Source organism: Urocampus carinirostris, chromosome 7 (genome assembly GCF_059441175.1).
Source record: "Urocampus carinirostris isolate Australia breed hairy pipefish chromosome 7, RoL_Ucar_1.0, whole genome shotgun sequence".
NCBI lineage: Eukaryota > Metazoa > Chordata > Actinopteri > Syngnathiformes > Syngnathidae > Urocampus > Urocampus carinirostris.
Window position 1 is genome coordinate 42,746,217 of NC_142355.1, and position 16,530 is coordinate 42,762,746.

The following is a 16,530-nucleotide window of genomic DNA, read 5'->3' on the forward strand; positions in this document are numbered from 1 at the left end:
TTCAAACGTCATTTGTTTACGATTCTTTCACAAGATTTCCTTTTTTTTTCCTGGTATCTTTTGTCGCATAATACATTTTTGGGGGCTAATTTAGTCGGTTGCACGATACAGAACTGTATTTGATCACATTTTTTTTGCGAAAGTACAATATGGGCAACAATATTGGCTTGATATAATTGGAAATTATTTGAATGCAACACAAATCTTTTCTTCTTTTTCCCTGTTTTTTTCTACTTTTTTAAAAAATTCCTTTTTAAAAAATCTCATTGTGTTTATTTTTTCCTAACTGTTACTTTTTTTCTTGCTTTTTTGTTCACTAATAACTTTTTTCCTTTATTTGTCTTTGTTTTCTTCTGGCTTTTTTCAGATTTTTTTCCTGCTCTTTTTTCTCTTTTTTCTCCTTTTGTTTCTTCATTTCTCAGCTTTTCACTACTTTTTCATTTTTGTATTTTTTTCTTTTTTGCTCTATTTCCCCCTTCCTGCATAAATGTGCATAATATTGGGTCATGGAGGGATTAAAGAAGCAAAAATAACCTGAAGAGCCGTTTGGGACCCGAAAGAGCCGGTTCTTTTTTTGTGAGCCAAGCCGAAGAAGCCGGATCTCGAAAAACTCTACTGACTTTACTCAAGTTCGTTCTACTTCGACCTTGACTTCAAAATACTGCATTTAGAACACAGCGTCAGGGGAACCCGTGTATTTTTACCTTCTTGCACTGTAACTTTGACTAAGTTCGCTTTCTTAATTAGCAATTTTGAGCCCTGGTTTTTATGAGCGGGCTAGATTTTGTACGCGGAAAAGCTCTGGGCGGTGCGCAATTGCGCACACATGCAGCTTAGGGGAAACATTGCCCTTATCACTGACTTTTTTGTCACCTATCACGGTGGGGAGAATAAGGAAATAAAATGAACAGAATCACAAAAATTAGATGTTTTTCCTCTTAAATGCTCGACTGAACTGGTAGAGATGGAGCAGGGCATCATCGCCATCTCCTGTTAATGAATGTAACTGAACCTTTGTTTTGTCTTCTTCTTAGCATTATTTTGCCAAGGCAAAGGCTGGCGAGCCACTGAAAACAAGTCCACGACCCACTTTTGGGTCCCAACCCACCCGTTGAGAAGCACTGGCCCAGTGGATAGGGATCAGCACGTTACCTGCAATGATCTGAGTTTGATTCTTGTTGCATCCAATGGTATGCAATTATGATCAGTGATGAATCCCCACAGATCAATCAAAGTGTAGGTACAAACCCTGCTTATAGTCCCGCGCACTTTGTACATGCAAAAAAAAGAATATATATATATATATATATATATATATATATATATATATATATATATATATGGGCAGCACGGCAGAGCAGTGGTTAGCATAAGTGCAGCACGGTTCTGAGGTCATGAGATCGAACCTCCCTGTGTGGAGTTTGCATGTTCTCCCCGTGCTTGCGTGGGTTTCCTCCAGGCACCCCCGGTTTCCTCCCACATTCCAAAAACATGCATGTCAGGTTAATTGGCCGGTCCGAATTGTCCCTAGGTGTGAATGAGTGAGTGAGTTGTCATTCTCTGTGTGCCCTGTGACCGGCTGGCAACCGGTTCAGGCTGTCCCCTGCCCACTGCCTGAAGATAGCTGGGATGGGCTCCAGCACCCCCGCGACCCTACTAAGGATAAGCGGTGCAGATAATGGATGGATGGATATATATATCCATCCATCCATCCAATGTCTTCCGCTTATCCGAGGTCGGGTCGCGGGGGCAGCAGCGTTAAAAGGGAAGCCCAGACGTCCCTATCCCTAGCCACCTCCTCCAGCTCATCCGACGGGGACCCCGAGGCGTTCCCAAGCCAGCCGAGAGACATAGTCTCTCCAACGTGTCCTGGGCCGCCCCCGGGGCCTCTTGCCGGTGGGACATGCCCGGAACACCTCCCGAGGGAGGCATCCAGGAGGCATCCTTATTAGATGCCCGAGCCACCTCAACTGGCTCCTCTCAACGCGGAGGAGCAGTGGCTCTACACCGAGTCCCTCCCGGATCACTGAGCTTCTCACCTTATCTCTAAGGGAGAACCCAGCCACCCTGCGGAGGAAACTCATTTCAGCCACTTGTATCCGGGATCGAGTTCTTTCGGTCATGACCCAAAGTTCATGACCATAGGTGAGGGTAGGAACGAAAATCGACCGGTAGATCGAGAGCTTTGCCTTTCGGCTCAGCTCCCTCTTCACCACGACGGACCGGTACAGGGTCCGAATGACGGCAGACGCTGCACCGACCCGTCTGTCGATCTCCCGCTCCATCCTACCCTCACTCGTGAACAAGACCCCAAGATACTTGAACTCCTCCACTTGGGGCAAGACCTCCTCCCCGACCCGGAGGCAGCATACCACCCTTTTCCGACTGAGAACCATGGCCTCGGACTTGGAGGTGCTGATCCCCATCCCGGCCGCTTCACACTCGGCTGCGAATCGCTCCAGCGAGAGCTGAAGATCACGGCCTGAGGAAGCCAACAGCACCACGTCATCTGCAAAAAGCAGTGACGCAATGCTGAGGCCCCCAAACCGGACTCCATCCCCGCCAAGGCTGCGCCTAGAAATTCTGTCCATAAAAGTTATGAACAGAATCGGTGACAAAGGGCAGCCCTGGCGGAGCCCAACCCTCACCGGGAACGAATCCGACTTAGTGCCGGCAATGCGGACCAGACTCTGGCACCGGGCATACAGGGACCGCACAGCCCAGATAAGACTGTGCGGTACCCCATACTCCCGAAGCACCCCCCACAGGGCCTCCCGAGGAACACGGTCGAATGCCTTCTCCAAGTCTACAAAACACATATAGACCGGACAGGCAAACTCCCATGCACCCTCAAAGACCCTGAAGAGTGTATAGAGCTGGTCCAGTGTTCCACGGCCAGGACGAAAACCACACTGTTCCTCCTGAATCCGAGATTCGACTTCCTGGCAGACCCTCCTCTCCAGTACCCCTGAATAGACCTTACCAGGGAGGCTGAGAAGTGTGAATCCCCTGTAGTTGGAACACACTCTCCGGTCCCCCTTCTTAAAGACGGGAACCACCACCCCAGTCTGCCAGTCCAGAGGCACTGTCCCCGATTTCCACGCGATGTTGCAGAGGCGCGTCAACCATGACACGCCCACAACATCCAGAGCTTTAATGAAGTCCGGGCGGATCTCATCGACCCCCGGGGCCCTGCCACCGAGGAGTTTTTTGACAACCTCGGTGACTTCAACCCCAGTGATACGAGAGCCCAACCCAGAGTCCTCAGGCTCTGCTTCCCCAGAGGAAGACGTGCCGGTGGAATTGAGGAGGTCTTCGAAGTACTCCGCCCACCGATTCACAACGTCCCAGGTCGAGGTCAGCAGCGCCCCATCGGCACTATACACAGTGTCGATGGCACACCGCTTCCCCCCCTAAGATGTCGGATGGTGGACCAGAATTTCCTCGAAGCCGTTCGGAAGTTGGCTTCCATGGCCTCGCCAAACTCCTCCCATGCCCGAGTTTTTGCCTCGGCAACCGCCAAAGCCGCATTCCGCTTGGCCAGCCGATACCTGCCAGCTGCTTCCAGAGTCCCACAAGCCAGGAAGGCCCGATAAGACTCCTTCTTCAGCTTGACGGCATCCCTCACCGCCGGTGACCACCAACGGGTCTGAGGGTTGCCGCCGCGGCAGGCACAGACTACCTTACGGCCACAGCTCCGATCAGCTGCCTCGACAATGGAGGCGCGGAACATGGTCCACTCGGACTCAATGTCCCCCGCCTCCCTCGGGACATGGGCGAAGTTCTGCCGGAGGTGCGAATTGAAACTTCTTCTGACAGGAGATTCTGCCAGCCGTTCCCAACAGACAACACGCTTGGGTCTGCCGGGTCGGGCCGGCATCTTCCCCCACCATCGAAGCCAACCCACCACCAGGTGGTGATCAGTTGACAGCTCCGCCCCTCTCTTTACCCGAGTGTCCAGAACATGCGGCCGCAGGTCCGACGAAACGATGACAAAGTCGATCATCGAACTACGGCCTAGGGTGTCCTGGTGCCAAGTGCACATATGGACACCCTTATGTCTGAACATGGTGTTCATTATGGACAGACCGTGACGAGCACAGAAGTCCAATAACGAAACACCACTCGGGTTCAGGTCAGGGGGGCCGTTCTTCCCAATCACGCCCCTCCAGGTCTCACTGTCATTGCCCACGTGAGCGTTGAAGTCTCCCAGCAGTACGAGGGAGTCCCCAGGGGGCGCGCTCTCAAGCACACCCTCTAAGGACCCCAAGAAGGGTGGGTACTCCGAACTGCTATTTGGTGCATAAGCACAAACAACAGTCAGGACCCGTCCCCGCACCCGAAGGCGGAGGGAGGCTACCCTCTCGTCTACCGGGGTGAACCCCAACGTACAGGCGCCGAGCCGTGGAGCAATTAATATGCCCACACCGGCTCTGCGCCTCTCACCACGGGCAACTCCAGAGTGGAAGAGAGTCCAACCCCTCTCGAGAGGACTGGTACCAGAGCCCAAGCCGTGCGTAGAGGTGAGTCCGACTATATCTAGTCGGAATTTCTCAACCTCACGCACCAACTCGGGCTCCTTCCCTGCCAGAGAGGTAACGTTCCATGTCCCAAAAGCCAGTTTCTGTAGCCGGGGATCGTCGCGCCAAGGACCCCTCCCTTGGCTGCTACCCAGCTCTCTGCGCACCCGACCCCTTTGGCCCCTCCTACAGGTGGTGAGCCCATGGGAAGAGGGTCCCACGTCGTCCCTTCGGGCTGTGCCCAGCCGGCCCCCGTGGGTACGGGTCCGGCCACCAGGCGCTCGCCAGCGGACCCCACCTCCAGGCCTGGCTCCAGAAGGGGGCCCCGGTAACCCGCGTCCGGGCGAGGGAAATCGAGGACCAAAGTTTTGTCTCATCATTAGGGGTCTTCTGATCTGCGTTTTGTCTGGCCACTCACCTAGGACCTGTTTGCCATGGGTGACCCTACCAGGGGCTTAAAGCCCCCGACAACATAGCTCCTAGGATCATTGGGACACACAAACTCCTCCACCACGATAAGGTAGCAGATCAAGGAGGAGGGATATATATATATATATATATATATATATATATATATTATATATATAAAACTATTTTTGAGGGTTTTGCTTAATAATCTGGTGCACTTTTTCGTACCGAAAATATGGTACTTTCTTGAATTGCATTTGCTCTACTCTAGCTTTGAAGAATTCACAAATTAATTTGGGAGATCTTTGCAAAAATAATCCCTTGAGAGGAATTCTTCAACAATCACTCGTGGAAACTTAAAACTACAATCATATCAATGAGCTTTAGAAATTAAATTTCTATTTATCTTGAAATTAAAGTCGCCACATGATGAAGGCTTGATTTGGTAGTTGTAGTTTGACACTGACATCTAACGGGAATAAGACAAATTGCATATGCTACTGAAAGTGCTCTGTCATAATTAGAATCATACGCAGCCGCAACTGCTTATCCAACAGCGTTATTTAGAGGCGGCCTAGTGTAACTACAGCGAGTATATTTGCCAACCATTCAATGCAAAAAGATAATTTAAAAAAACTGAGAGGAGTACGTTTTAACGCGAGTACATCCGGTAATTTGTAACCCAACCCTGATCCTTTTAGGACTCAGCAGTCTATGTATTTTAATGGAATTGTATTATATTGATTTATTTTTATTTATGTCTTTAGGTAAGTTATTTCAAATCATTAGTTTATTTTTTAAGAAACCTATTCATTTTCCATACATCTAGTTAGTTATTTTTGTTAAATACTGTACACAAATCATTTGAATAAATGGGTGTGCGTGTGCGTGACTGGGTGTGCCTCCAACTATGGCAACTGCCTCACCACAACGCTGTTTGGTTTGATGGATGTATGACAAATGCCAGGTGGAATGCAAATGTTCGTCTTTTTGAATTACAACTGGAACACTGGAAATACAGTGTGACAAACATGCAAGGTTGGATAAGTTTGTCATCATCATGTGCTACAGCAACTGATTTAAATATATATATATATATTGCGATTGGCCGGCAACCAGTTGAGGGTATCCCCTGCCCACTGCCCGGAGATGGCTGGGATGGGCTCCAGCCCCCCCGCGACCCTAATAAGGATAAGCGGTACAGCTAATGAGATGAGATGAGATATATGCCGCCTCATTCTTAGTGCTTATATATATATACACATATACAGTCATATGCAAAGGTTTGGGCTCCCCTGATCATTTTCAAGATTTTCCTATATAAATTATTGGTTGTTCGGATCAGCAATTCCATTTAAATATATCATATAGCAGACAAACACAGTGAGTAGTGAAATGAAGTTCATAGGATTTACAGAAAGTGTGCAATAATTACTTAAACAAAAGTAAGCAGGTTCATACATTTGGACACCCTTGTTGTTTTATTGATTTAAATACCTTTAGCACTAAGCAGGTAGACGCCTTGCATGGCTGTATGGCCGCTATTGGTGTGTGAGTGTGTGTGTCAATGGGTAAGTGTGAAGCACATTCTAAAGCGCTTTGGGAGGTTTTCATTGTCTTGAAAAGCGCTATATAAATGTAGACCATTTACCGTATTTTCCGCACTATAAGGCGCACCTAAAAGTCTTAGTTTCTTTCAAAAGCTGACCATGCGCCTTATAATACAGTGCGCCTTATATATGGATCAATATTAAGTCGCAAAGTCTTGCAACTAATGAAAGCAGCCGCCGACTAGATTTTCCCCCGAACGCGAAGTAGTCCGCGGTGTATGCTGGGATTTATATACGGGCGTTTCATTGGCTAACCAATGTGTCAATCATCAGTTGAATCGATCACTATTGGCTAAAGTTATTCGGAGGTAAAGGGGGCGGATCCTTTTTATCATTTACAGGCTGGCATTGGCTAAATTGCAGACAAACACAGTGATATCTGAGAAGTGAAATGAAGTTTACAGGATTTACAAAAAAGTGTTCAATAATTCCTGAAGAAAAGTAGGCAGGTACATAAATTTGGGCACCCTTGTTGTTTTATTGATTTGAATACCTTAAATACTAATTATTGGAACACAAAATTTGTTTGGTAAGCTCAATGGACTTTGACCTATATACACAGGTAAAGCCAATCATAAGAAAAGGTATGTAAGGTGGCCAGTTGCAAGTTGTTCTCCTCTTTGCATCTTCTCTGAAGGGTGTCAACATGGGAGCCTCAGAACAACTGTCAAATGTCCTGAAAACAAAGGTTGTTCAACACAATGATTTAGGCGAAGGATACAAAAAGCTAGCTCAGAGATTTCTGCTGTCAGTTTCCACTGTGAGGAATATAGTGGGAAAATGGAAGGCCACAGGCACAGTTCTAGTTAAGGCTCAGAGTGGCAGACCAAGAAAAATCTCAGATAAGCAAAGGCGAAGAATGGTGAGAACAGTCAAACTCAACCCACAGACCAGCTCCAAAGACCTACAACACGATCTTGCTGCAGATGGTGTCACTGTTATTCAGTGCACTTTGTACAAGGAGATGCTGTATGGGAGAGTAATGCGACAGAAGCCTTTTTGTGCACATGCCACAGAGTCACTTGAGGTATGCTTAAGCACATTTATACAAGACAGCTTCATTTTAAAATAAGGTGCTGTTATGGTGAGATATTTGGACATAACAAGGGGCAATATGCATGGTGGAAGAAGAACGCAGCATTCCAAGAGAAACACTTGCTACCCACAGTAAAATTTCGTGGTGGTTCTATCATGCTGTGGGGCTGTGTGACCAGTGCAGGAACTGGCAATCTTGTTAAAGTTGAAGGATGCATGGTTTCCAGTCAGTATCAGCCGATTACTGCGAACAATGTTCTAGAATCAGTGACAAAGCTTAAGTTGCGCCGGGGCTGGATACTTCAACAAGACAACGACCCAAACACTGCTTAAATTCTACTAAGGCATTCATGCAGAGGAACAAGTACTGTGTTCTGGAATGGCCATCTAAGTCCCCAGACCTGAATATTATTGAAAACATGTGGTGTGATTCAAAGCGGGCTGTCCATGCTCGGAAACCATCAAACCTCACTGAAATGGAGATGTTTTGTAAAGACAAATGGTCAAAAATACCAGACCCTCATTGGAGGCTGTGGGAAGTGTTTAGATTATGTTATTTCTGCAAAAGGAGGATCTACTATATATTACTATATAATTTCTCTGTTGGGGTGCCCAAATTTATGCTCCTGCCCGCTTTTGTATAGGCAGTGATTGCACATTTTCTGTAAATCCTATAAACTTAATTTCGCTTCTCAGATATTGCTGTGTTTGACTGCTATTTGATATAGTTAACTGGAATTGCTGATCTGAAGAACCAATGATTTATGAAGGAAAATCTTGAGAGAATATATATATATACTGTAAATTTCCCAAATGTTCAGCCCTGCGGCTTATTCAGTGAAGCGGCCAATATATGGAATTTTTCTAACCGCCACCAGCGGCGCTGGAGTATAAAAGGTAAGATTAAGACGAGAAGAATATGTGCCCCAAGAAAGACTGCAACCTCTAAGTTTAAGCATACATTGTCTGTAAAGGTAAGGTACGTTCCGATAATGAGGAAGACGCCATTGATGGTGATAGTTATGAGGAGGAAGTTGAGGACGATCTTCCGTGAATTTCACAATTACGGGATGCTTTTTTATAACAGGCACGTTTGATACATTGTGAGCGTGATCCTACTAGCGTGTTGGTACCTTTCAAAGGCACGGTTTGGGATGAAAGTTATATTATTATTATTAAAGCTTTGAAAACTCTCTCGGTGTACCGTCTTTCTTCGTAAACATGTGTAACCATGTATATATATGTGTATTTGCAACTGTATATTTTTGTTATGTATTTATTTTAGAGATTTATTCTGTTATGTGTTCTACGGACGAATCAAAAAGAAGGGGCGGAGCAAACGGGGGCTGATGGGAATTGGGGTAAAGCTGTTGTCGCAGCAGACAATGGTGGATATATATTTTTCCCACTCTTAACTTTGGAAATATACATTTTGTTTCCTTGGATTACTTTCAACGGGACCCGGACTTTACAAGTCTGCATCATACGTTAATTACGGGTATCATTTTCCATTCATGATGCCAACTGTAATTTGAAAATTAAGTGCTATCTATATAGTTACAATCGTGGAACTTACAGCCTGGTCTGGATTAAACTTGTGGTAGTGTCACAAATTTTAATGCGGGCGCACGCGGCTTGTACATGGGTGCGGCTTGTCTAAGAACAAAAGTGGCAATTTACCTAAAAAGTGGTGGGTGCGGCTTAAAATCAGGTGCGCTCTATAGTCTGGATTTTACGGAATATATATATATATATATATATATATATATATATGTATATATCAGCACGGCGACGCAGTGGTTAGCACGTGTGCGGCACAGTTCTAAGGTCTTTGGAAACTCCTGTGTGGGTTCAAATCAAGCTACTGGACTTCCTGTGCGGTGTTTATATGTTCTCCCCGTGCTTGCGTGGGTTTCCTCCGGGCACTCCGGTTTCCTCCCACGTTCCAAAAACATGCATTTCAGGTGAATTGGCCGGTCCAAATTGTCCCTAGGTGTGAATGAGCGAATGAGTTGTCTGTCCCTGTGTGCCCTGCGATTGGCTGGCAACCAGTTCAGGGTGTCCCCTGCCCACTGCCCGGAGATGGCTGGGATGGGCTCCAGCCCCCCCGCGACCCCAATGAGGATAAGCGGTACGGCTGATGAGATGAGATGAGATATATATGTATATATCAGCACGGCGACGCAGTGGTTAGCACGTGTGCGGCACGGTTCTAAGGTCTTCGGAAACTCCTGTGTGGGTTCAAATCAAGCTACTGGACTTCCTGTGCGGTGTTTATATGTTCTCCCTGTGCTTGCATAGGTTTCCTCCGGGCACTCCGGTTTCCTCCCACATTCCAAAGACATGCATTTCAGGTGGATTGGCCGGTCCAAATTGTCCCTAGGTGTGAATGAGCGAGCAAGTTGTTTGTCCCTGTGTGCCCTGCGATTGGCTGGCAACTACCACTGCCCTATGTTTGCTGGGATGGGCTCCAGCACCCCCGCGACCCTACTGAGGATAAGCGGTGCAGCTAATGAGATGATTATATATACACATCCCGCTCTTGACAAGTCAACCGCGAGACCGACGTGTTAGGCACTCTGTCGATTGGCAAAATACATCCTTATGGTTGGATGAGTTTGCTGTAAAAAGAAAAATATTTGTGTTTATGTCTTCCAGCTCCAAATGCTGCATACACCCACTGGAAACAGACTGTGTTCTACCTGGAAGACTACTTAACTGTACGAAGAGGGGAGGAAATTACTGGCAGTATCGCAATGAAGCCAAACAACAAAAATTTTGTAAGCGATACACCAAACCTAATGCAAAAAATAGATGTGTGCCCAATAATTTACTGCACAGTCAGTAGCAATTATCACATATAGAAACGGAAAGAACACTGCAGGCGGCAGTGATTCACATTTATTTTACTTTTATTTTGTAATTGTATTATTCATCCATTTTTTTGGCCACTTATCCTAATCCCCAGTAATTATGTTCAAATAATTGAAAAGGAAAGAAAACGTCTTAATCATTTAACTATTATGGGATTTTTTTTTCTTCCAAATTGCTGAATTTCAAGATTATTTTTACAGTATAACCAGCTCGGTGGCCTTGGAGTAGGGCGCCCGCCCCTAGACTGGGACATTGTTGGTTTGAGACTTGGCTGAGTCATACTTAAGACTTAAAACATTGGCTTCTAAGACAAATATTTTCTTTGGCCCCCTCTCGTTTTACTTTGGCAGCCATACGATATTATTATTCTAATTTTAATAATTTACCTTGTCATTTTCCGCCTGCAGCGGGACTTGGACTTCACCTTTGAGCTGGATTTCAAAGGACAACTGTGCGAGGCAGCTATCGTCCACGACTACAAAATGCGTTAGCTTTTGCAGCCACATGGGACTGAACAAACCAACAACTATTGGAGGATTTTAAAATAAAAGTTGCCCTAAGAATGAGGCGGCAGCAACTTGCTAAGGGTGCTGTCAGGCAGGACGCTATTGGCTCAGACTGTTAAACTACCGAATTTTCCGTGCTATGAGGTGCACCTAAAAGCCTTCATTTTAAAAAAAAATCTGACCATGAGCCTTATAATATGGATCAACATTGAGTCGCAACATGTCTCACAACTATGGTAAGCAGCCGCCGACTCGATTGTCCCCCGAAGAAGTAGTGCGCGGGTGCATGCTGGGATATACAGGTATATACTGGCATTAATTTCCTAACCAATGAGCCAATCATCATTTGTATCGGTCACTATTAGCTAAAGTTTTTCCGAGGTAAAGAAGGCAGATCTTTTTTAACATTTACAGGCTCATATACGCTAAAGTGGGGTAAAACAAAGCCTGCAATCGGACGAAAAAGATGTGAATCACAAGTGAGGTTGGTCTACAGTGAAGAAAAAATTATTTCATGGGGCTAAACAGACTGCAAGCAACAAGCAATCTGTTTATGTGTTATGTTTTGGAATATGAAGGAATTTTACGCGGTTGGTTTCACTGCACTCATGGATGTAAGGGGACCATGGTTGCGTATTATCATGAATGTGATGGCTGCAAGACCACCCCTTTGGTGAGCTACCCTGGCTTTGTATTTTTCAGGTATCTTGTTTCAGACTGATTGTGATGTTTCTGCGATGAGTATATTTGAAATTGATATCCCAAGAGTTTATGTTTTCCAAAGATATGTGGTATGTTGTATTTCAGTGACTATGGACATTGTACAGACACTGTGTCTGTATGTGTCTGAGACACGTGTTTGCTTCTCAAAACGTCTGAACGTTAAGGGGTTAAACTGACCTACCTAACGGTTTCGTTGACGATCCTAATATAGCACCTAATGGTCTGGTGCGCCTTATGTATGAAATAAAGATACGACAAAAATACATTTTTGGGGCGTGTATTTTATAATAGGGTGCGCCTTACAGTGCAGAAAATACGGTACATTGAATGTATTTGTGTGTGTGTATATGCGAAGCAAGTTGCTCAACATATTCTTCCTGTGTGTGTTTGTGAATATGAAAAGGTCTACCTGTGTTAACTATTTTACACTAAAACTTTTACCTCATTAGGTTGCTGTTGTTTAAATAGCTTTAATGCTCAGATTTTCTCTGTGATTCGCTATGAATTTGTTGGCTTTAATTGAGTTTCTGACACGTAATCTACATCCGGGGAACCTGAGTAAGGCGGCCATACTGGATGGTTATAAGTTTACCTTTACATTCAAAATATGACAACCATTCCGCCCTAAGTCACAACAACAAATGTTCACTGATGTAACAAGAAGACTCATTCACTTAGAGCAGGCATGCCCGAAGTCAGGCCTGGAGGCCAGATACGGCCCGTGATAACATTTGTACTGGCCTACAGCCTCTGTCATACAATTAATAATATTTGGCCTGCCAGTATTGTTGACCGCAGTGTAAAATACATTTGTACAAATACAAAAACCTACACCATTTCACCTGATTCTTGTAGCCGTTCGGCCACCTTCCCCCCTGGCTTTCTGTGAGAATTTTAGCCCGCCCCTTTTCCGACAAGACGACTAAATAATTAAAAAGGGGAAGGGGCACTCCACTCACCAGATAAGGGTGCACTCTTTTCGGCGATGCTTTCAGGGATACTAGGGGCTTTCTCTGGCTCATTTTGGCTGGAAACAGCACAATATTTTCAGCTACAGTTTATAGCGCACGCCAACCATCTCCGAAGGTTAAATAGCAAGTTATGTTCTCGCTCTGGCTAGTTTCACACTGTGGGTAAATCAGATTATATTTTACGGACGTGACCGGTTTCCGATCTCATAAAGTCCCTTTTTTTTGCCATTTTATCATTTATTTATAGCACTGAAGAGTTAATATTATTAATTTATTTTATACTGTTTTGTATTTTCAGGGATTTTTTGTTGTTGTTCAACTTTAGACCTAATCAGTGTCTAAAAATGTTTGGTAGATATGTGAATATCTTAATTTATATTTGATGTGTTTTGCAGGGATCCCTGAAATTAATACTAAACAATGGTGCATAATATTTTGACAAAAATAATACATCTCTAAAAAACAAGAAAAAACAAAATCAAAGGAGCTGTTTGTGAGCAGTCGAAAAAGCTGCTTTTCTAACAAGAGCCAGAATTCTCATGACTAGTTAGATAAACCTGTCCTCTTGGTTGTGAGAGTAGGAGGCAGTAACGTTTCACATGACAATTCAATGAGGACTGGAGCCCCCATCTGCATCATTTTTACACCCTTTTTATTTGTCTTCGTTTAAAAGCGTTGTCTTTAGAGTCCAACTGCCAAGAGCCATGGCGATGAAAATGATTTCAATAATTTTCCTGACCTTGAAAACAACAAAATTCAAGTATTTTTAATTATTTTAAGTACCCGTATGAACCGTGCCTCTTCTGTGAACGCGGGACAGTTGTGGCATTCACACAAGAGATGAAGTTGCATACAAGTCGCATTTAGTTACAAATGTGAACAATCTCACAAAAACTTTAGATTTCACACAATAATTGGAATTGAGCATTAAGCTTTGCAGTGTGAGCCTAGCCTTAGAAATGAACAGTACAGTCACAAAAATGAAGTCCTTTATATATATTCCTCTTTTATTTAAGCATTCAACAAAACAGTGTTGACCAGTAAAAACTCCAAACTGCATTTGGTGGACCCATCTAATATGGCCAACTGTTTACTTTCGGGAATGCACGAGATGTCACGCAAAAATTATCAACTAACCCTGAACAGGTTTCTAGGTAATGTATTTTGTTTGTTGTTGTATTAAGGCTCAGTAATGGTAGAAATCATCATCTGGGCACCACAGCCAATGATTTAAATGCTGCATTTATTGTATATACAGCAGAAAATTATGTGTGCGTTATGTGGAAAAAAGTGATGTGGTAAATAATAGTGCTGATACCTCACGTAATGGATAGTGAAAAGTGCTCATGTTTTTTTGTTACTGCAGCATGAATAACAAGTATAAGTTGCATCTAGGAGGTATTCACATCTATTAAATCTTTTCAACGCACAGACTTAAATCCAATCTAAAAATGGAGTACACTGATGCTAACCCATCCAAATTGATGGAGATTGAGAATTGCTGCAAAGATGTGTGGGCAAAACTGCTGAATAATAGGTGTACCAAGCTTGTGGAATCATATTCAAAAAGACTTAAGGCTGTGTTTGTTACCAAATACATCCACAAATTATTATAACAAGTCTGCTATCATGTATAAACATGTGGTTCCTACGTTTTCACTTTTAATAAACTTGCATAAGCCTCCCTAGTAAATATGTTCAATTTGTCATCATGGTAACGTTGTGAATATTTTTGAGGAAGAAAAATGAATAGAATCCAAGGCTGTAAACAATGTGGAAAAAAATGAAGCGCTGTGAACATTTTCCATATGCTCTGTATACTATGTCATTCAATCCAGTAAAAAACTATTGAAAAAAAAAGCCTGAAAAAATAATAAAATGTAAAATTACTCAAACTGAACTTCAACTCTGAAAATATATCATTACATATATTGTAGCATGTTTCTTGAATACCACTCCCGTATTAGATCTGAATTTGAAGTCACTTGAGTCTTTCTCCTTGATGCCCCAAGGTACCAAGTGTTCCTATGTTTTTAAATGCTATATTCCTATGAGTTCATTGATGATGAGACCTTTTGTTACACACGTCAAACATTTCATTGAGGGTCACCTCCCCCACCAATAACCTTAAACTGAGACTTATTGTTAAACCATCTGAAGAACTTTAGAGTGACGTGTCAAACGGTTTGCTGAATATACAATGCATTATTTGAAATAAAATACAACTATGATCCAATAACTTTTTATTTTGTATAGGTTTGGAAAAACATCCATCCATTTTCTGCGCTGCTTATCCTCACTAGGGTCGTGGTGGTGCTGGAGCTCTTCCCAGCAATTTCTAAGCAGTGGGCAGAGGACACCCTGAACTGGTTGCCAGCTAGGTGCAGAGCACACAGAGACAACTTACTTACTCATTCACACCTAGCTACAATGAAGACCGGCCGATAACCTGTCATGCATGTTTTTGGAATGTGGACGATAACCGGAGTGGCCGGAGGAAAGCCACGCAAGCACAGGGAGAACATGCAAACTCCACACGGGAAAGCTGCGTTAGCTGGAGTCGAAACCTGGGCCCCACCTTAGGGCTGCGCCCAAACCATGCACCCGCCGTGCCGCACTAATAAACATTTTCAGCTAAAAACAATAACCGGGGGAATGAACCCCGCCCCCTGCAAAACTTCAACATCAATAACATAAAAATAAAGAAAACATGAATGAGCACATTCTACTTGTGACGTAAAATGGATTATGTTTTTAAGGTAATACACTGAAATACGTTTAAAAAAAAACAGAAAAAGAAAACTGGTTGAATTCATGAAAAGAGTAAAACCCTTTTATGAAAGACACCCAATTGTTGACTTTTGTGATAATTTAATTTTGCGGTGTAGTTACCCACTATTCGTGATATGATTACATTCACAATACAAACAATTCCAAAATCAAAAATTAACAATGTAACATGAATAATAGGGGTTATAATGTGTAGAAAATACTTGGCAGGGACATACATGAGGTGCAATTGATTTACATGATTTTTTTAAGTTTACATACATTTTTCGTTTCTCAATCAAATAATTAAGACTGCCAAAAAAAACTTGTAAATGTAAAAAAACTTGTAAATGTAAATTACAAAGAATATAGTGAGCCAGTAACCACCCCACCAATTGGACGCATTCTAAATATATAGTACAAAAACAACATTAACACAAGACAACATTCAGATAAACCCGTTTAGCAACAGCACCTTTTTTCTTTTACATTTCTTTTTTTTAAATAAAAATCTTAGTCTATGCAGAGATCTGAACTATCCAGGGACAGCAAAAAAATTAGATAACAACTCCACAGTAATTTTCAGTAGACAAATATCCGTTATGCTCTATTATCAAAGATGAAAGTCTTCCGTGAAATGTCACTTAGAAATAGCACATAAATATATTAATTTAAAATTCTACATGTGATCATTTTGACGATACTATTTGTGTTTTGCTTTGATGATAAAATACATGTCAGGATATAAATTTTGTTATGGCTCAAGGAGAAACATTTTTTTCTGACATTAGGAATAATTTTGGCAATTAATAGTGTGCAAGTGTGTGTGCCTTGTAGCAGCAGGATTTTTTATTTTCCGGTGAGCTGCTGACCAACTGGACAGTCTTCTCTTTTTGTCGGTCCTCTTGTTCTTTGAGTGTTCTGAGAGACAAAGTGCAAGCAAAAGCCTGTTCAGTACATGCACATGTGTTCTTAGCATAAATGTTTTATTCAGGCATTAGAACTGGGCAATAAAGCAATACGAATTGATTTGATGAACTCAGCAACAATTTGCTTTCACGTAAAATGTATCCATCAATTATCTGCACAGCTTATCCTCAGTAGGGTCGTGGGG

The 16,530-nt window shown here is 43.3% G+C and overlaps 2 protein-coding genes across 17 annotated transcripts in view; one reads left to right on the forward strand and one right to left on the reverse strand.

The window, feature by feature from the left end:
• prmt8a (protein arginine methyltransferase 8a) overlaps positions 1-14,920 on the forward strand; it is an 85,254-nt gene extending 70,334 nt beyond the window's left edge. For 4 of the 7 annotated variants that reach the window (XM_088341033.1, XM_088341028.1, XM_088341031.1 and 1 more), the window contains 2 exons: positions 10,232-10,353; positions 10,855-14,919. In XM_088341033.1, coding sequence (XP_088197159.1) covers positions 10,232-10,353; positions 10,855-10,938 — 206 coding nt within the window. In that variant the 3' untranslated portion in view covers positions 10,939-14,919. Of the gene's footprint in view, positions 1-10,231; positions 10,354-10,854 lie in introns of all 7 variants that reach the window. The other 3 variants (XM_088341034.1, XM_088341029.1, XM_088341035.1) reach the window with 1 other exon arrangement.
• A 578-nt stretch (positions 14,921-15,498) lies between these two features.
• The window catches only part of cracr2aa (calcium release activated channel regulator 2Aa), a 47,272-nt gene continuing 46,240 nt past the window's right edge, over positions 15,499-16,530 (reverse strand). For all 10 annotated transcript variants that reach the window (XM_088341024.1, XM_088341023.1, XM_088341025.1 and 7 more), the window contains one exon: positions 15,499-16,337. In XM_088341024.1, the coding sequence (XP_088197150.1) occupies positions 16,223-16,337 (115 nt within the window). In that variant the 3' untranslated portion in view covers positions 15,499-16,222. The remainder of the gene's footprint in view (positions 16,338-16,530) is intronic.